Raw genomic sequence first — 18,073 nt, forward strand, 5'->3', positions numbered from 1 at the left:
GTGAATCCAGCTTTTTCATTGTTCCACCTTCTGCAGAAAAACTGCAACTCTTGTTTGGAGGCGGGTGTTTGTGATAGGGTCTCAGGAAGCCTAAACTAGCTTCAAATTGTCTATAAAGTACAGGATGGCCTTGAACTCCAATCCTCCTGCCTCCACCTGCCAAGTACTGTGATCTTTTATTATTATCATCATCACTATTATTATTATTATTAATGTTGTTTTTTCAAGTCAGGGCTTCTCTTTGTAGCTCTGGCTGTCCTGGAACTCACACTGTAGACCAGGCTGCCCTCAAACTCAGAGAGATCCACCTGCCTCTGCCTCCCAAGCGCTGGGATTAAAGGTGTGCGCCACCACTGCCTGGCTAAGTACTGGGATCTTATGTGTGTACCAAAATGCCTGGCTTAGGAGTTGTTCCTTCTGTTCAAAATGAGTAAGGGAAAGAGTTAGAATCATTTAGTTCTGTTCGGAGTACCCTGGGCTGCCTTGGAGCTGTTCTTCCAACAAGCAATAGCTTTTCCTAGTTACTAGAGAAACCCAGCAGGACAGCACAAGGCAGGTATTCTGATCTGATCTGTTTAGCTCTGGGCTTGGCCATGTTCATCAGGTGCTCTGCTAGGGCTGCTGTTTCTATCTTGTGAGAGGTGGAGGCTTGTACTCAGGTGGCAGCAGCAATCCACCTTGCTTTCCTTAAAGAAAAAGTGCTTTATGTGAATAGGTGTCTTTCCTTCTTTTTTGGGAGGGGACAGGGTTTGGTTTCTCTCTGTAACAGCTCTGGCTGTCCTGGAACTTGCTCTGTAGCCCAGGCTGTCCTCAAACTCACAGAGATCCTCCTGCCTCTGTCTCCTGAGTGCTGGGATTAAAAGCATATGCCACCACTGCCTGGCGAGATTTGCTTTCTAACAGGCAGGTGAAGACAGTGACTACAAGAAAACCACCTACCTCTTCCTTAGGAATCCAGATGAGTCTTCTCTCTGCATCACTTCTGGGTGATGTGAATCAGCAGTTGTGTGTCTTTGTTAAATGGCCATGTTCCTACCTGGAATGTGGACTTCTGTAAGGTGTGCCTGAGTACCCTGGAGAGCATGTTCAGAGGCTCCCCAAGGTAAAAGGTGCCATGGAGTAGGACAGACAGCCTTCAAGTCACAGTAACGAAGGCAGTGGTGGCCCTGGCATCATAGTAGAGCCTATATAGCAGAACAGGGAATTAGCTGGTGGCCTACCCTTTAAGGAACCCATAGCCCTTGTCTAGAAGTTCTCTCAGGAGATTCAGGGCCCCAGAACCTGTCCTCCAGTAGGTCAGTTAAAGATCCATGGCACTTAACTCCACCAAGCTGAGTTCCATGGCCTGGAACAGCTTCCACAATGAATACCATTAGACAGCATCCACTGATGGTTAGTTCACTACACCTATACCTGCTGACCACGCACTAGGGTTCAGTACATGTGCTAACCAAGCACTAGGGTTCAGTACCATCTAATGGGAATAGTCAACCTGGAACTCACTGGCTAGGATAATTGTAAGCACTGGGGCTAGGAGAGCACCTAAGGAAATTTCATCCTAAGGAATTTAAGTTCATCCAGGTAAAGGCAAGCTAGGGAGGCTGAGACCTAGAGATCAACAGCTGGTGAATGGCTAAGACAAGCCACCTCTGCTTACCTGCAGCAAAACAGACTTTTAGGAGAGCTCTGCAGGGACAGAAATGTACTAAAAGGGAGGCTGGCCCATAATACTTAGAGGAATTGTTTTTTGTTTTGAGATAGGGTCTCACTATATAGACCATACTGGCCTTAGACCCACAGGCATCTGCCTGTCTCTGTCTCCCAAATGCTGAGACAAATGTCTCCCAAAGTCATTCACCACTACACCTGGCTAATTATAGGAGCTTCGTGGCTCAAAGAAGTCATACAAACTAGACAGAGCCTCTGAGAAGGGTCATCATCTTTACCTGTCCCCAGAAGTCCCCACCTGTCACCAAACTGAGAAATATAGATACATTAAATGGTTGTTTTTTTTTTTCTCTTGGCACTTGGAGACTGAGGCAGGGAATTCCTTGGAAATTAGGAGGTGAAACCCCTCTCAGTAAGGACCATAAAATTCTTCTCTACTCGACTTGGTCCAGATGGATGGTTGTTGGAGCTTAGACATAGTAAGAAAATTTGGATCACTTTCTTCAAAAATCTAGAACTAGAGAGATGGCTCCGCCTTGTAAAGGACCTAGGTTCAGTTCTCAGCACCCCAGAGGGCTCACAACTGCCTGAATCTCCAGTTCCATCTGTCCTCCATGGGCACCTGCATGTGTGTGGTGGATATATATACACGCAGGTACACACATATAAAATAAATGTTGAAATCTCCCAGCCAGATGTGGTGACACAAGCCTTTAATCCCAGCTCTCAGGAAGAAGAGGCAGGTGGATCCCTGTGAGTTACAGGCCAGCCTGGTCTACATATTTAGTTTCAGGACAGCCAGGGCTATACAGAGAGACTGTGTTTAAAAGAAAAACCTCTGTAGGGTAGGTTGGGGGTCTTGGCAGGGTCCAGCTCCTTTAGTCAGGCTCCCTAGGATAGATGATGGGTCCTTTTCCTCCTTGTCAGACTCATCACCAAGCAGCCCCTGCTCAGTTACCTGAGTCAGCATTGGAGGTGGGGGGGGGGGAAGGAGTTGGGGTGTGCTGCCTGTGAGGAGGGTGCTGCCTCTCCAGCCTGCACAAATGCTGGGTGGATCCGGATGGGAGGGCAGGGTTGAGTCCTCTCACGAATGCTTGTCCTGCCTTCTAGCCCTGGCCTAGTGTGTCTAACCTGGCCAAGGACTTCATTGACCGCCTGCTGACAGTGGACCCTGGAGCCCGGATGACTGCACTGCAGGCCCTGAGACACCCATGGGTAGTAAGCATGGCAGCCTCTTCTTCCATGAAGAATCTGCACCGATCCATCTCCCAGAATCTCCTCAAGCGTGCTTCCTCTCGTTGCCAGAGCACCAAATCTTCCCAGTCCACTCGTTCCAGCCGCTCCACACGCTCCAACAAGTCACGCCGTGTTCGAGAGCGCGAACTGCGGGAACTCAACCTGCGCTATCAGCAGCAGTACAATGGCTGAGCCACTGGCTATGACATGGACACACTGTCGTCTCATCTTGGCCACTCTCTGCTCCGTCACCTGGGCCCAGTGTCTTCTGTACCTAGGCATCATGACCAGCCCTATATAGAGCTGTCTGGACCCAGCTCTTCTCTGTGCCTTGAGTAGTCCCTACCTCCTGTCAGGGGCCTGGGCCTGTTAGGAAATGGTGGCCCAGGACCATCTAAACTGGGGGCCTGGTAGGCAGCTGCTCTGAGCTGGAAGAAAGGGCAGGACCCAGTCTCCACTGATCTCCTTAATGTTTGCCTCTGCTTGACCACAGGGGCCTATAATATTGGGTAGAGAGGGTCCTGTGGCTTTGGACTCTTTGAATCCGTTACTTTTATAAAGCCCCCTTTCCTCCACAAAGCATTGGTCTAGCTCCCATATCTATGTCACGCTAATCCTTAAGACTGTGCTCCAGTGGGAGGTCTAGCTTTTGTCATAGCTCGATTACAAGCCCCGGGTGCCTCATCGGTGCCTTAGCCCTAGTCAGATCCAAGCAACCCCATCATTTCCCCCAGCCAAGAGCAATCTTTCTTCATGGTGCCACTAGGGACCCTTTCTAGCCCCTAGACTTGCCAGGACCTCTGGTGGGAGGACTGTGGCATGGACCTTAGCCTCGGGCTCCAGCCTCTGTGAGAGAGAGCCTGCCTCTCACCCTCAGTGTCTTTGCAGAGCCCTCTCTTGTCTCCCTCCCCTACTTGGATGCCCATTTCGTTCCCCAGCTGCCTTCTTCCCAACTGTGAGGGGTTAAAGGGAGCTCACTGCTGCTACCTGGGGGATGGATGTGCCTGAAGAGGGTCCTCCCCAGAATTCCATCCTCAACTCTTGTTCCATCCTTTGGTATTGCCCTTTGCTGGTTCCTTTCTAAAGCTGCCATGCCCTCTTTCTTTATAGCTCCATAATGGCGCCATCTAGTGTCTGGTCTGGGTATAGGTGGCCAGGGGAGGGGTGGTGACCAGTGCACACACAGCCTTGTAAACCCACAGCCCTCCAAAAGGAAGAGGGAAGAAAGGAGTTGCTGAGTTGGGGGAGAGTCCTGGGCTGCTCAACTCCCCTTCTGCTCAGCTCCTCCAAACCTCACCCTGGAACTTAGCCGTACTGTGTTACCTGCTTCTGAACCCCGGGTGCTGACCTTGCTGAAGAGCTGGCCTTGCCCTATCTGCCCTGTGCCCACTTCTTCTCATAGCATTAACTTTCCAGGCTGGCCCCACTGAGTCAGGCTGAGGGAGCTCTTCTGGGAGGTAGGGTAGGGCTGCAGGGACTGCTGTCCCAGAGAACTGAGCCACAGCAGTTCCTAGAGCTGCCATGGTCTCCCCACCACCATCACACCAGGCTGGAACCCAAGTTCCCTCCCTCTGGAGCTGCTCTCAGTGGGCGGGAAGGGGCCAGCCAGCCTAGCTTGGGCCTTAGCTAGACTAAGAGCCTCTGTCAGCCCGAAGAGTCTGAGTCCCATTCAGCTCTTCTCAGTAGGGGCAGCCTTGGGCTAGGCCCTCTTTCTACGTATGCCACCTCCATTGGGAAACCAAAGAGACCACTCTGTGCCAAGTCAACTGTGCCTTATATACCCTCTCCTTACATCCTCCTGCCCCCTGGATAGGAGGCAGTGGAGGACCTGAGCCTCACAGCCTCAGAATCCCCCACCTACCAGTTCCCCAGGAACCTCTGGGGGTGTGAACCACTGGGGATTGATTTTCTTTCTTGCCCAAAATAGGCCTGGTTGTGAGGATAGGGCAGAGGGAGTTCATGTCTTGGGCCTTTGATAGGTCCACCAGGCCTTCCTGCCATGGACTGTGGATGGAGAATGTGCAGTTATTTATTTTGTGTACTCTGTAAATGTATCTTCTGTATCCAATAAACAGGCTGCCCTCCCCCGTGAAGGCTGCCATTTTTTCTGACCACCCTGACTGTGCCGTGGGACTAGCGGATTGTTCAAAAAAAGGAGTAATTGGTCACAGCCTGGGATGACAAAGTCCAGGTCAGGGGTAGAGCCCTCAAGAGCTTCTCCTTTCCACCAAGCCAGGATGGGCGCGAGAGAACTGAGTCTGGTGTCTTTATTGGGTTGAGAGGGGAAAGGACCTGTGGTCAGGTTAGTTATAGGCCATGACCTGGTTGATCCAGGCGCTGAACTTGCTAACTCGAGCGTACACGGCCGGTGCCTGCACATTGCAGTTCTGAGTGCCCCAGGAGACGATCCCAACAAGCACCCAGGTGTTTCCTTTCTGGCAGACAAGAGGGCCTCCTGAGTCGCCCTGGAAGGGAAGAACGGGGGGAAAGTTGCTCTGGCAGTTGGGGAAGTGTACCGCGGGACAGTGCGGAAGACGGGGTGCCCCTGCTCACCTGGCACGAGGAGGCGCCTGAGCCACCTGCACATATCATGGAGTCCGTAATACTTGAACCCCAGTACTGCCGACACTGATTCACAGTGACCAGCGGGAGAACCACCTGCTGCAGACGTGCTGGCGTCACATTGCCTGTGGGCCGGGAAAGGCGGTCAGGCTGGCCCAGGGTGCGCATCCGGGCTCCCCTCGCTCTTCCCCCAAGTCCTTACCCACACCGCTGGTGCGGCCCCAGCCAGTGGTGACACAGGTGAGGCCGGCGGGCAGCGCCTCGTTTGAGGAAGCCAGGCAGACGGGGGAGATTCGCTGTGTGTACCGGGCTGGTGAGGCCAGCTTCAAGAGGGTCACGTCATTGTTCATGGTGGTGGGGTTCCAGCTAGGGTGTGTAATGGCCTATGGAGCCAGGGAAAGCCAGGGAAAGCTGGAGCAGGTGCCGGTGCCCGGGGTCGGTACTGAGGGGTAGGTCAGGGCGTGCTTGAGCTTCTGGTCCAAAGCAAGCCACCTGAGGCCCGTTTTCCCTGTCTGTGTGTGCAGCCAGGCACTCACCTTCGAGATGGACAGCACTTGCACAGGCTCGGCATTGGAAGACCGGTCATACTCTCCCAAAACAACGAAGTGTTGCCCAGGACTACAAGGATAACGGGAATGGGTAGCTGCCGGGGGGTGGGGGTGGTTCAGAGGGGACAGCCAGGTAAAGGAAGCAGAAAGAGATGGGCGGGGCGGGGCAGGTGGATTACACTCACGTGACTTGGCAGTGGGCAGCAGTGACTACCCAGTTCTGGCTGATGAGAGAACCACCGCAGAAGTGGTAGCCATTGCTTTCCTAGGGTCAAAAGTCATCTACGTGAATGGGCTTGTTACCTATAGGCATAAAGCATGCAGGACCCTGGCCCGCCCCAGGAGTGTGTACCTGCAGAGACACCTGCCAGGGCCAGGAGCCCGACACGGCGTTCTCCCCATTGACAATCCTCTGGTTGTAGCTCAACGCAGGTGTGATGGCAGGAACACCACAGCCTGAACAGAGGGCAGGTGAGGACCCACATCCCAGCCTGCCTCGCCCTACAGTCTTCCTCCAGGGGCCCCCAAGCTGTGTATTCCAGAGGAATCCAAATCAAGAGGACTACTCACTAGCCCTTCCCTTGGGTGCCCATCCCACTAGCCTTCAAATCCTGTGCACTCTGTCACATCTACCAGCCTAGTCCTGACGTTCCTCAGGCCACTTTACTCCGATTCCTGGGGTCATCTCCCTGGCCCTCTCTTCTAGGCCTGAGCAGTTAAAGTCTGCTTTGCTTAGACTATACACATCTTTCATGTTTTCCTGAGTCTTCTCGGGTCTGGCTCAAGCTCCTGGCTCATTGGTGAGACTGGTCCCTGGCTCTTCCCTCACTCCCAGCCTTGAAGGCTCCTTTTTTGCCTAGCTGCATCAGATTTTTCCTTTGCCTGCACTGTCCATTTCCCTTCTAGCTCCTTCTCTGGCCCCCTAAACAGGCGCTGGGAGCTGAGTTTTCCTAGGTTGTTCAGTCCTAGCCCACTTACCCCAGGAGGAGCCAAGGAAGACCAGGCTAAGGGTTAGGCTGAGCAGTAACATTGTGGGAGATGAATGGGGTTGAGAACGGCCTGGCTTTATTTATGGGCATCCTTGTCCTTGGGCAGAAGCCTTGGGCTCGAGACTAGACCAGCTGTGTGGTCTTAGCACACTCCCACACCTGCCTAGAAGAGGTTTTCTTAGGCCAAAGTCCTTGGAATTATCAAGTATCCAGGTGTGAGGCTCTCACCTTGGGGAGGTGGCTCCCCAAGCTTTGGCTTCCTATTGGCTTTCTGAACCACCTGCTACCCCAAGTGTTGGTCACTGGGTACCAAGACATATGGCTGAACTATGTCTAAAGTGTCAAACTGGTGGCTGGGACCTATGAAGTTTCCCAGGGCTATCAGGAGTACTGGACCCCCAGAGAAGACTGCTCGGAACATACAGGTATTATGATTGGTGCTAAGAATGGCCAGATGTGGCCACCTCTGCTGTGAAGACCAGGGATGGAGGGCCTGGCAGGTTGTGAATCCTAACAGACACAATCTCAGATTTTTCATCAGTATGGGACAGGAGTCAGAGGTTTGCCCAGAGATGCTGACTGTCTTACCAGCATGAGGTGGGATGGGACCCAAACCCTGGAAGACCTACATCTCTGTAAGTGTGAGTGAGCCCTCCGCGGCAGAGACTCTGGACTGAAGTTGGAAGTGGAGAAGTGACAGCCTTGAAATCGGTTTCTAGACCTCAGATTGCCATCTGTCCACAGTGCACTTGTTACTGAGCTCCAGGCTGAGCTAATGAATGGAGGGGAGGTGCGAAGTGTTGTAAAAGGTGAGTTGGTTTGAGTTTTCTAGATGTCAAAGGCTTTGACTGGCTCGGAATACCTCAGTCTAGAGGAGGGTCTGGGAGGAGAAGAGGGAGGGGAAACTGGGTCGGGATGTAAAATAAAATAAATTTTAAATTAAAAAATATTAAAAAAATAGTATCTCAATCTAAAAAGTGAAACAAGTGAATGGGTGAATAAAGGAATGGATAGACATAAAATCAAATACAACAAAATATGAATTATAAATTCTGGTGGACATATGGATGTTTAGTGAACAATTCTCTTAACTTTATAATTGTATATAAAATTTTTCATAAAATGTTAGGGAACACACAGTCAGGGGCCAAGGATGTCCAGCCTGGACGAGAACCTCTCTGGAGAATGTGACTTATCCATTCTGAAGCCCCAGGGGAGCATAACTACTCTGAGATCAGGATGTTCCCACCAGCACCCAGTGGGTGCTTAGTGAAGGATTCTTGTTAAATGTGTCATCTTCCCATGAGTCCATGACCCCTTTCAGCCCAGAGAACTTAGAGTCACTCTTCCTAATCACAGCCCCACAGGTGCAGACAGGGCCCAGCTTTTCACCAGTGGCTCACACATGCCGGGTCATTTGAGGGGTGTCATAAGTAGAGGCCATGTAGGTGGGTGAGGGGTGCTTGGTGAGAACTTGCCCTTTGAGCCAGGAAATAGTTGCTCTATCAGCATTTTAGCTCCCTTAGGACCCAGAGTGGACTGGTGGCAATAGGGGGTCACTGATAGGCCAGGGAAAGGCTCTGAGTAAGGGCTGTTCATGGGGTCTTACAAGATGGGGTATTGGTGGGGTAAGCTTCTGCTGTGTGGATTTGGTTTGGGGATGACAGGATGTAGCTTTCCATCTCAAAGCCTGTAGTGCTGGCTAGGGCTGGGATTCTGAATGGACAGATCCCTGAGGTGGTGATGAAGAGTACCTCAGGCCAGGAACCAGGCCTCGGGTCCTTAGATACCTCAGCCACAAAGCTCCTATGGCTGCTTGTCCCACTCCCCTCAAGAACGACAGTCTTCTGTTTAAGTGTTTGTATTTCCTGGGTTTATTCCCCCTTGTTCCAAGCTGAAAGTCTTCGGCCACTTTATTCCACCTCCATGGCCTGCACAGTTTCCTCCAGAAGCTCCAGGTTCAGGGGTTTCACTTCCTGGGTCAGGACAGCTGTGGTTCCAGGAGCAAAGTGGTAACGGCCAGCTCTAGAAGGGAGGAGGGCCGGCCTTTCAGCATGCAGCCTGTCCTGTCCGGACAGCAGACCTCCTGTTTGCCCCTCTTGTGAGGACTGCGGCCCACCTCTCCCCTGCTCCTACCTCTGCACAGGCTTTGTGGGTGAGCTCAGTGTTCTCAGCAGCTTGGCGCCTGCCGCGGTGATCACACACGCATCCACACTGCCTCCAGAGCCCAGGTCACCCAGGATCCCCGCAGTGATGGCTTCCACCAACAGCTCTTGGGCAGCCTCCAGCTGTGGTGGTGTGAATGAGGTTAAAGGAACCTGGTGTTGCCTCACTCGAACCTGAGGACTTTGTTAACCTTGAAGCCTAGACAATTCGCCATGTGTGCAAACTCAACCTCTTTTCTCTCCTGCCACTCAAAATTCCAGTCCCTTGGCCTCCGACTCCCTCTCTCCCCAAACCCTGTGTTCCCTCCGCCCACTGTCCTCTCTACAAACTTCTCAGCGTCCCTTACACTTACAGCCCCCCCCCCCCCCGCAGTCTTCCCACCCGCCAATCCAGTTCCCTGTCACTGAGTTTCTGGGCCTTGGAAGCACATTGTCACCTATCTCTATCCCACTCCAAAGCCCAGACCTCAGACCTCATGAAGAACCCCACTGGGCTTTACCTCTCCTTCAGTAATGGTCCTTTGTGAGCGTCAGCGTCTTTCAGCGGTCTAAGCTTGGTTACTGACTGGACCTTCAACATCATTCAATCCCTACTCAGGTATCATCTACTTCCCCTACAAGCCTTCCTTATTTCTATACTTGGCCAGGGTTTGGTTGTTTTTGTTTTTGGCATGTGAGCATGAAGTAATGGGCACAAGTCCCTCACCGTCATGTTTGGCTGGAACCTGTCCTCCAGCAGTGCCAAGGCTGCATCCTGTCCAGAGCCTGCAGGTGGAAAGGGGCTCCTGAAGTTAGCTGTAGCTGTCCCATCTGGGGAACAAACCTTGAAGGTAGGGTTGCAGGGGCAGGATTCTTGGGAAATGGATGGAAGCACTCACCCAGGGCCGTAAAGGGCAAGCGGCTGTAGGAACCGTGCGGGTGCACGCCATAGAGTTGCGGCCCGGTTAGGTCAACCCCGCCCACGATCAGTGATGCTCCCACGTGACCTTGGTACCTGTGGACCAGTGGGCGCTGTTACTGCCAGTTGGAGCCAGGCCCCGCCCCTTACGCCGCTTCTCGGTCTGAATCCCACCCCTTCCTGTGACCTGGCGTCCTACAATTGATGTTGCTTCTTCCGGAACTCAGCTTTGGTCAGACCAGCTGGGCTTCTTCCGGTTTCTCTGCAGGTAGCAGCCTGAACTTTTCTTCGGTTCCCCAACACACACTCCTGTTAACCCTGCCTACCTGCAGATACCCCCTCTAGGGTGTCATCTTCACCCCACCTCCTCACCGGAAGAGTGTCTGGCGCAGGATACGGGTGACAGTGGCCACCCGAGGCTCACGGCCGGTGGACAGCGCATGCAGCTCCATCTTGGAAGCTGCCATCCGCGTGGTCATCTCAGTGTCCGCAGCTACTCCAGCCCCACAGCAGCTGCGGGCAAAGGGATGGTGGGTGTGGACAGGGACGTGCAGGGACAGAGTAGGGCGTGAGTGCCTGCAGCTTTTGTTTGAGTGTGGGGACTGGGCTGGGGGATTCTTACTAGATTTTGGGGGCGATGAAGTGGATCTTCTCGCAGTTTTTGTCCGCCACGACCGAATCGTTAGTGGCCCGCGTATCGGCGCCCAAGATAACTCCATCCTGCAGAGGAAGAGCCCAGACTTCATGCCCACCCCATCTTCTCCACAATGGCGCCCTTCTAGCTCTCCAGCCCTACCGCCCTGCTCACTCGGAACACAAGTCCCGCGATGGTAGTCCCGGTCTTGCGTGCATGAGGGACCCGAAGGCCTGACAGGACGTGTTCCAAGGACGCATTCCTGGAAAACGTGGGGTGACTCGCGTTTTAGTTCTGCTTCTAGGGAGGGTCTTTGAACCGGTCCCCAAAACCATCTCTACTTTCCTCATCTCCTGGGTTAAGCCCCTACTTGGTCACCCAACATAAGGTTCCCAGTTCCACCACCACCACCACCACCTGCACTCCCCCCAAAAAGGGCCTACAGTCGGGCACCAGCAGCTCCCAACTAGAACTCCACTCCCCCTTCACCTCTGGCAGTTCTCGAAAGAGAAGCCTCCTCTGTGTTCCACTGCCTGCTTCAGCATCTTGGGGCAGGGAAGCTGAGACCCGGGTGGTCAAGGGTGGATTAGACGAAAAGAGTGCAGCCCGGGGAAGCAGAAAGGCGTCCGCCTCGGCTTCTGTGGGGTTGAACGGGACGCTTCCCACTTTCGCTTTCACCTCCACCCAGGTCAGAGGCTGTTGGCGGCTTGGTGCGTCTTCTGTTTCACTTTCATCTTTGCCTCTAGTCCCAGGTAGCTTGAGGAAGGAGATGCACCCCTCACCGGGTCTTCCATGGCGCTCCTCGGTTCCTCCATCTCCGACTCATCTGACACCGTGAGCCCTGAAAGCACATACATATACGCAGGCATACTGGTAACTCTTTAAAGAGAAGTCGAAATTAAGCCCTTTTTGGTTTAATTATATCTATGAGTGAATGTGGCTCGCGCATGCTAGGTGCCCACCAAGGTCGGAAGAGGGCATCAGATTCCACGGAACTGGTATTACAGAGAGTGGTGAACCAGCATGTGGGTGCTGGTGCATCAAGTGCTCTTAACTTCTGAGCTATCTCTGAAGCCCCAAATTAAGCCTTCCTTAGATGAAGTGTCATTTCTTCAGATCCTAAACTTTTTCCTTTTTAGTTTTTGAAACAGGGTTTCTCCATGTAGTGTTGACTGTCCTGGAACTAGCTCTGTAGACCAGGCTGGTCTGAATGCAGAGATTAAAGGCATGTGCCACCACCACCTAGCTCTAAACTCTCCCCCACCCCCAGGATTTCTCTGTGTAGTCCTGATTATTTTGAGACAGGGTTTCTCTGTGTACCCCTGGCTGTCCTGGAACTAGATCTATAGACCAGGCTGGCCTCAAACTCACAGAGATCTGCCTGACTCTGCCTCCCAAGTGCTGGGGTTAAACGCATGCGCCACCACTGCGAGGCTCTATTTATTTTTAAGTGTAAGTGCATTGGTGTTTTGCCTGCATGTATGTCTGTGTGAGGTGAGGTTGTCAGATCCCCTACAACTGGAGTTACACATAGTTGTGAGCTACCATGTGGGTGCTGGGAATTAAATCTGGGTTCTCTGGAAGAGAACTACTGAGCCATCTCTCCAGCCCCTAACTGCTGGCTATGGAATCCCAGATCTTACTTTTAAACATTTATTTATTGTGTACACAGTGTTCTGCCTGCATGCCGGAAGAGGGAACCAGATCTCATTAGAGATGTGTTTGTGAGCCACCCTGCTGGGAATTAACTCAGGACCTTTGGAAGAACAGCCAGTATCCTTAACCTCTGAGCCATCTCACTAGCGCCCCTCTTTTTTTTTTTATTGTTGTTGTTGTTGTTTTTTGAGACAGGGTTTCTCTGTGTAGTTCCTGGTTGCTCTGGATCTCACTCTATAGACTAGCTAGGCTGGCTTCCAACTCAGAGATCCAACTCTTTAGATTTTATTATGTATACAGCCTGTATGGCCAGAAGAGGGCACCAGATCTCATTACAGATGGTTGTGAGCCACCATGTGGTTGCTGGGAATTGAACTCAGGTCCTCTGGAAGAACAGTCAGTGCTCTTAACCTCTGAGCCATCTCTCCAGCCCTGCTTCTGTCTCTTGAGTGCTGAGATGAAAGGTGTGCAACACTACCACCAGGCGATCTTACATTTCTAACAGATCTCCAGCTCTCAGCCCCCATATTTAAATATTTATTTTGCTTGAGGCAGGGTTTGTGTATCCCTGGTTGTCCTGGAACTCACTTTGCAGACCAGGTTGGCCTGGAACTCAGAGATTCACCTGCCTCTGCCTCCCAGTGCTGGGATTAAAGGTGTGAACCACCATCACCTGGCCATGTTTACTTATTGGCGTTTTTGAGACAGGATCTCTCTATGTGGTCCTGGTTATCCTGGAACTATATAGATCAGGCTGAACTCAAACTCAGAGATCCACCTGCCTCTGCCTCCCAGTGCTGAGATTAAAGGCATGTACCACTATGCCTGGCTCTATTTTAAACTCTTATATCCAACCAGAATTCAAGTCTAGTTCAAATCATATTTCTCCATTCCAACAGCTGTACCTACATCTGACTATTGGCATGGGCACTGTGAAGGAAGGCATAGGGCAGGCTTTCTGAGCAGCTCAACCAGGACAATGAGAATCTACACATCTCAAAGTGTTCAGTTTAATCGCAGGCTTTAGCAAAGTCCATCTTACTTCATGTTCTCCTAGGTCAGGTGATGCATGAATCTAAGTAGTGCTTTCTACTTAACCCACACTACACAGAACTTCTAATAGCAAAGGCCTTTTTATTCAGGGGGTGGGGGAGCTGGGCTGGGAGCTGGGGGCTCAGGAGTACCGTGGCGGTAGGCACCCAGGAGAATGGCATTGATATGTTCCAGTGTCTTATTGCTGAAGACCATGTTGAGATGTTCTGTCCCATTCATGGGCAGCAGGTGCACAGGCTGTGGCTGGCGGCCCTGCCACCGGCCACAGAGCTCAGTGCTGCGTGTGGCTACAGTATCGTCACCATCCTCATAGAGTGCGGCCACTGGGTCTTTGTAGGGGAAGCTGTGGTCATAGATGTAGGTGTGGGGTGTGGGCAGGCCCACACCGTACAGACAGTATACTTCTACACCTGGTGCTGGGAGGCCCGCCAGCAGGTTACGTGACTGCAGCCACATGTACCATCCGTCTTCAAAATGCAGATCCGTAAAAAACCGATGGAAGTCTTGGCCTGTGTAGTTGAAGTTTGGTGTGGAAATGAACACGTGGTCTTCAGGCCATACCTGGTGGGCAGGAAACATCCAGGGGGAGGTCGTGGTCATACGCTGCTCCTCTCTCAGCTTGATGCTGGACATGATCGGGATGCCCTGGTTGTCACCTGTGGATATGGAACCAGGTGGGACAGGGAGCTGGGCCCGGCTCACAGTTTGCCTCTGTGAAGCACTCGGACTTGTCCCTGCCCCATCCTGACCTGGATTCCAAGACACGGGCCAGAGCAGGCCTGGTGTTCAGTTTAGTGCTCAATATTTCAGAGGCTGTGTTGTATTTATGTAAGACGGAGCTATAGGGCCTCAGATGGTGTGTATGGGAAGAGGGGCAGTTAGAGAGATCTGTGGAGCTGGGTGGTGGTGGTGCACACCTTTAATCCCAGCACTTGGGAGGCAGAGGCAGAGGCAGAGGCAGGCGGATCTCTGAGTGAGAGGCCAGCCTGCTCTACAGATTGAGTTCCAAGACATCCAACTCTGTCTCGAGAAAAAAAAAAAAGAGAGAGAGAGAGAGATCTGTGAAGTGTGTGTGTGTACCTACACACTGGCTATTCTTTCTCAGGCCCTGTGTGGAGCCTATGTGCACAGTCGGCACAGGATTGTATTTTTGGAGGATTTGACAGTGCCTGTTTGACATTCTTTTTTTAATTTAAAAAAATTTTTTTTCCCCTAGAGCTGAGGACCAAACCCAGGGCCTTGTGCTTGCTAGGCAAGCGCTCTACCACTGAGCTAAATCCCCAACCCTGCCTGTTTGACCTTCAGTGATGGAGTCTGGTGAGTCACTCGCCAGACCACAGTGAAGACTGGCCCTGTGTGCCCAGTGTAAAACGGTGCGCAGTGAGTGATGTGAGTGATGGCTGTATTAGTGTTGGGTTCCTGGGGAAGCTACTCAAAAAAAAAGTGGGGCACGCGCGCACACGCGCACCGGGGGTGTGGTGTGTGGGGGGATCAGGGATCCCCAGGTTTGGCCCTGCTGTGACAGATATGTCCTTAATAAAACAGATTCCCGGGCATGGGGCTCCAGGTAGTATTTAAAAGCCTAAAAGCCGGAGTGTACAGGACTTGGGCTACAAGGAGGAAATCTGGGCTAACAGACTGCTGGGATTAGCCTCCTCTACCGCCTCCCTTCTCATCACTAAAAGACTGCAAGGAAGGACAGACATGGTCTGTACTCACTCATAAGTGCATACTAGATATAAAGCAAAGGACAATCAGACTGCAACCCACAGATCCAGGGAGGCTACATAGCAGGGGGGACCCTAGGATGGCTGTGGCTTATAATAAGTTTTGGCTTTACCCAATCACTGGGCAAGCTTTAGTGAAACATTTCACTATTAGGATAAGAATTTGTACTGTATCAAGCAGATGAAAGAAAATACTGGCTGTACTTTCAGGAGGGGAGGATAAAATATTTTTAGATTATGGATTACTATAGGAAAACGTCTGCCACAATCAAACAGTGAAGGGGAAGATGAATAGGAATTTCACTTGCACAACTTAAGTAAAACATAGCTCTCTGAACAGATGAAGAGAGGCTTCTTCTGTATCTCAGAATCTAATCAATATTTATATGTATAATTCAGCTATTATCTGGCTTAAAAGGGCTTATTGGGAAATGTTATCATTTTTACTATTTTCTACAGAGAAAATATTTCCCAGTTTCAAATAACCCTGGACTTTTAATTATAACCTGTTTTTATGTTCAAAGGAAAAAAAAGAAAGACTCTGCAAGGAGACATTGTGGTGGGTAGCCATTCCAGCTTTGACCTGGAAGTTCCAGGCCCATTGAGGCTTTGGTAACTGTCACGCCTACAAGGCAGAGCCAAGAGAGGACCCCTGAAGACCCGAGATCTGGATGTGCCGGTTCTCTTGGTTCCTGGATCCTGGATGCTGGAGGTAGACTGAGCAGAGGTCTCCAGAGACTGCCGGACTGCGCCACACCTTTCCCAGACCCTGTAACCTATCCCTTCACTTGTAAGTTACCCCACAGAATAAACCTCCCTTTTAACTACATGGAGTTGCCTTAATATTTAAACCAATAAGACATCCTAATGGTGCTGTCTTCAAGGAGCTGGTGGACAGCAGGTACATAGACAATTTCCCTGGGCACCACTGTGAACACAGCTAGAGTGACAGCCAGCTCTGTGATCCGCTTCATCCCTCCCTCACCCCACACAGGATGGCAGTGATCAGGAGGCTCCTCACCTGAGGCCAGGACCAGCATGGGCTTGATAGAGCCACCCCACGGAGCCCCCAGAGAGATAAAACCATCAATGAAGCGGTCCTTCCAGGACTGAGGCTGACGCAGTAAGAAATAGAGCACATGTAGGCAGCCAAGGCTGTGCCCAATAAGGAAGACAGGCTTCCCATAAGCAGCGTACATCTCCTCTATCAGTCCTGCCAGCTTCTGGTAGTATTCATCTTGCTGGCCTGAAGAGGGGTAGACAGGTCAGGGCAGTTAGGGCCTGGGACCACCTGTTGTGCCCCCAGGCCATCACCTGCAAACACTCACCGGGTTCCAGACGCCAGTCATAGGGTGCGGCCCGCACTGTCTCATCCCGCACGTACCCATTGTTAACCAGATTCTGTACCAGAGTGTGCATGTAACCTGTGGGGGGGGGCAGCAGCATAGGGGTCTCTGTCCATCACACCTGTAGGCCAGCCTAACGGCCGAGAAGAGCCCCCGCCTCTCCCTGAGTACACGTACCTGCTAGCTTGTTATCATCTAAGTACTCAACAGAGTAGGTCTTGCCAAAGCCGGGGACACGGATCTGTACACCAGGGGCGTTGGCTACGCGCCCAGAGCTGCGGTTGTAGACAACCCTGGGGAGAGTGGGACATTCAGCAGCCAGCAGCCAAAGGGCAACGTGTAGGGGCTGGGTAGATCACACGGGACGTACCTGGTATTATCAATCCAGCAGTCCACCCCAAGGGGTAGAAACATATTGAGATCCAGCCAGATGGTGAAGAAGTCCTCTGTCTTGCGGTAGCACAACCAGTTCACCACATCTGGTTTATCCAGCTTGGCTTCTAGCTGATTCCCCAGGCAGCCAGGCACTGTGGGCACCAGCTTTCGTTCTGGACTTCCTGGCTTCTCTCCAGCCCCCCAACCCTACCAAAAAAGAAGCCCACCCCTCCACCCCCCACACCCTCGAGGTTCTAACGACACTCATCCTCCCGCCACACTCTTCCTGTCCCACCAGGACTGCCAATTCCAGGCTCCCTTCGGACAGGGAAGGTGCAGGAACCCAGGCTGCTGACCCCTGCCCCCATAAAGCAAACATCCAGCTTGGCTTCCCGTTATTGCCAAAGTCCAAGGAGCGAACAAATAGGTAAGGGGGAGCAGGGGCTGGGCCTAGGACAGGGGGCAGGGCCTTTATGGACCTCTTCTGCTAAGCCTACCCTGGGCTAGGAATCTCGTCCCTGGGAAGGTAGAAGCCAAGGAAGTAGTGGGGCTTAACCAGTATCCAGTGTATCTGGAGCTGGCCACAGCCTGTAGTACCCTGGCCAAGGCCATAGGCAAACCGCATCCCATTCACCGACCACCACCCCAACCCCAGCCCCCTGAAGAAGACAACTTGGAGAGAGAACAGTGTAAAGGGCAGAGGTGTCTCTGTAGAACAAGCCTTTGGGCCTTCCCCGTACCAAGTCAGGCATGAGGGCTAATTGTGGGCCAGAGGAACCTCTGTCAGAGAGTAGGAACCCAGGCTCCCCAAGTCTCGCTTGATGCATCCGGGACCTAGCGGGGGCTTACCGAGGATGACAGGCCTGGTGTGGTTACTGAGTTCAGCCTTGGGCGTGGTGTGCGGGGGGAAGAGCACATTGAGGAGCCAGAAGGGGGTGGCAGGAGGGAGCAGCAGCCCCAACAGCAGCAGCACCCACTGCCATGGGGAGCCGGGCAGCCCCATCCCAGCCCAGTGCCTACTGCCAGATGAGGCAGTCCTGGGCTGGCCTTATCTGGACCGGGGAGGGGAGGGGCCCCAGGGCCAGTGGGAGGGACAGAACCGCCAATGGGGGTGGCCAGGAAGGGGCCTAGCCTTGGGGATCTGGCTCTGGGTTTGGGTTCAGTTCAGTCTTTCTTCCCTTGGCGCCAGGGGAAAAAGAGCTGGGGCAGCAGGAGG

The 18,073-nt window shown here is 52.4% G+C and overlaps 4 protein-coding genes and 1 long non-coding RNA gene across 5 annotated transcripts in view; 2 read left to right on the forward strand and 3 right to left on the reverse strand.

The window, feature by feature from the left end:
• Nucleotides 1–5,018, forward strand: part of Pskh1 (protein serine kinase H1) — a 32,937-nt gene extending 27,919 nt beyond the window's left edge. Inside the window, exon 3 of the mRNA XM_028854298.2 lies at nucleotides 2,779–5,018. Coding sequence (XP_028710131.1) covers nucleotides 2,779–3,096 — 318 coding nt within the window. The 3' untranslated portion in view covers nucleotides 3,097–5,018. The remainder of the gene's footprint in view (nucleotides 1–2,778) is intronic.
• Nucleotides 5,019–5,149: 131 nt separating this feature from the next.
• On the reverse strand, nucleotides 5,150–7,192 carry Ctrl (chymotrypsin like). The gene is made up of 7 exons (XM_028854300.2): nucleotides 6,993–7,192; nucleotides 6,367–6,470; nucleotides 6,200–6,279; nucleotides 6,003–6,084; nucleotides 5,669–5,849; nucleotides 5,458–5,591; nucleotides 5,150–5,369 (listed from the first exon to the last, which is right to left on the reverse strand). Exons 1-7 carry the CDS (start codon nucleotides 7,042–7,044, stop codon nucleotides 5,208–5,210), a joined length of 795 nt encoding a protein of 264 aa, XP_028710133.1. The 5' UTR covers nucleotides 7,045–7,192; the 3' UTR covers nucleotides 5,150–5,207.
• Nucleotides 7,193–8,853: 1,661 nt separating this feature from the next.
• On the reverse strand, nucleotides 8,854–11,361 carry Psmb10 (proteasome 20S subunit beta 10). Its single transcript, XM_028854299.2, has 8 exons — nucleotides 11,190–11,361; nucleotides 10,875–10,962; nucleotides 10,689–10,786; nucleotides 10,439–10,579; nucleotides 10,047–10,162; nucleotides 9,875–9,933; nucleotides 9,140–9,291; nucleotides 8,854–9,028 (listed from the first exon to the last, which is right to left on the reverse strand). Exons 1-8 carry the CDS (start codon nucleotides 11,243–11,245, stop codon nucleotides 8,917–8,919), a joined length of 822 nt encoding a protein of 273 aa, XP_028710132.1. The 5' UTR covers nucleotides 11,246–11,361; the 3' UTR covers nucleotides 8,854–8,916.
• Nucleotides 10,177–15,701, forward strand: LOC119088077. Its single transcript, XR_005091664.1, has 4 exons — nucleotides 10,177–10,334; nucleotides 11,389–11,573; nucleotides 14,626–14,798; nucleotides 15,661–15,701. It is a non-coding gene; the product is annotated as an uncharacterized LOC119088077 (long non-coding RNA).
• Lcat (lecithin-cholesterol acyltransferase) lies at nucleotides 13,471–17,969 on the reverse strand. The gene is made up of 6 exons (XM_028854295.1): nucleotides 17,707–17,969; nucleotides 16,853–17,009; nucleotides 16,660–16,775; nucleotides 16,465–16,560; nucleotides 16,158–16,382; nucleotides 13,471–14,065 (listed from the first exon to the last, which is right to left on the reverse strand). Exons 1-6 carry the CDS (start codon nucleotides 17,858–17,860, stop codon nucleotides 13,491–13,493), a joined length of 1,323 nt encoding a protein of 440 aa, XP_028710128.1. The 5' UTR covers nucleotides 17,861–17,969; the 3' UTR covers nucleotides 13,471–13,490.
• Nucleotides 17,970–18,073: the final 104 nt, after the last annotated feature.

This window comes from Peromyscus leucopus, chromosome 5 (assembly GCF_004664715.2).
Source record: "Peromyscus leucopus breed LL Stock chromosome 5, UCI_PerLeu_2.1, whole genome shotgun sequence".
Lineage (NCBI taxonomy): Eukaryota > Metazoa > Chordata > Mammalia > Rodentia > Cricetidae > Peromyscus > Peromyscus leucopus.

Excerpts from the sequence above, each read along its gene's own strand:
- Lcat (XM_028854295.1), bottom strand. The coding sequence starts at position 17,860 with ATGGGGCTGCCCGGCTCCCCATGGCAGTGGGTGCTGCTGCTGTTGGGG. Across the intron at positions 16,383-16,464 it reads TGACTGGCGTCTGGAACCCG|GCCAGCAAGATGAATACTAC; the intron begins GTGAGTGTTTGC and ends ACCCCTCTTCAG. Across the intron at positions 14,066-16,157 it reads CATGCTGGTCCTGGCCTCAG|GTGACAACCAGGGCATCCCG; the intron begins GTGAGGAGCCTC and ends CCATATCCACAG.
- Ctrl (XM_028854300.2), bottom strand. The coding sequence starts at position 7,044 with ATGTTACTGCTCAGCCTAACCCTTAGCCTGGTCTTCCTTGGCTCCTCC. Across the intron at positions 5,850-6,002 it reads AAGTGCTGTCCATCTCGAAG|GCCATTACACACCCTAGCTG; the intron begins GTGAGTGCCTGG and ends CTGGCTCCATAG. Across the intron at positions 5,592-5,668 it reads GGGCCGCACCAGCGGTGTGG|GCAATGTGACGCCAGCACGT; the intron begins GTAAGGACTTGG and ends CCCGGCCCACAG.
- Psmb10 (XM_028854299.2), bottom strand. The coding sequence starts at position 11,245 with ATGCTGAAGCAGGCAGTGGAACACAGAGGAGGCTTCTCTTTCGAGAAC. Across the intron at positions 9,934-10,046 it reads CTTGCCCTTTACGGCCCTGG|GCTCTGGACAGGATGCAGCC; the intron begins GTGAGTGCTTCC and ends TTCCACCTGCAG. Across the intron at positions 9,029-9,139 it reads CCCACAAAGCCTGTGCAGAG|AGCTGGCCGTTACCACTTTG; the intron begins GTAGGAGCAGGG and ends CCTCCCTTCTAG.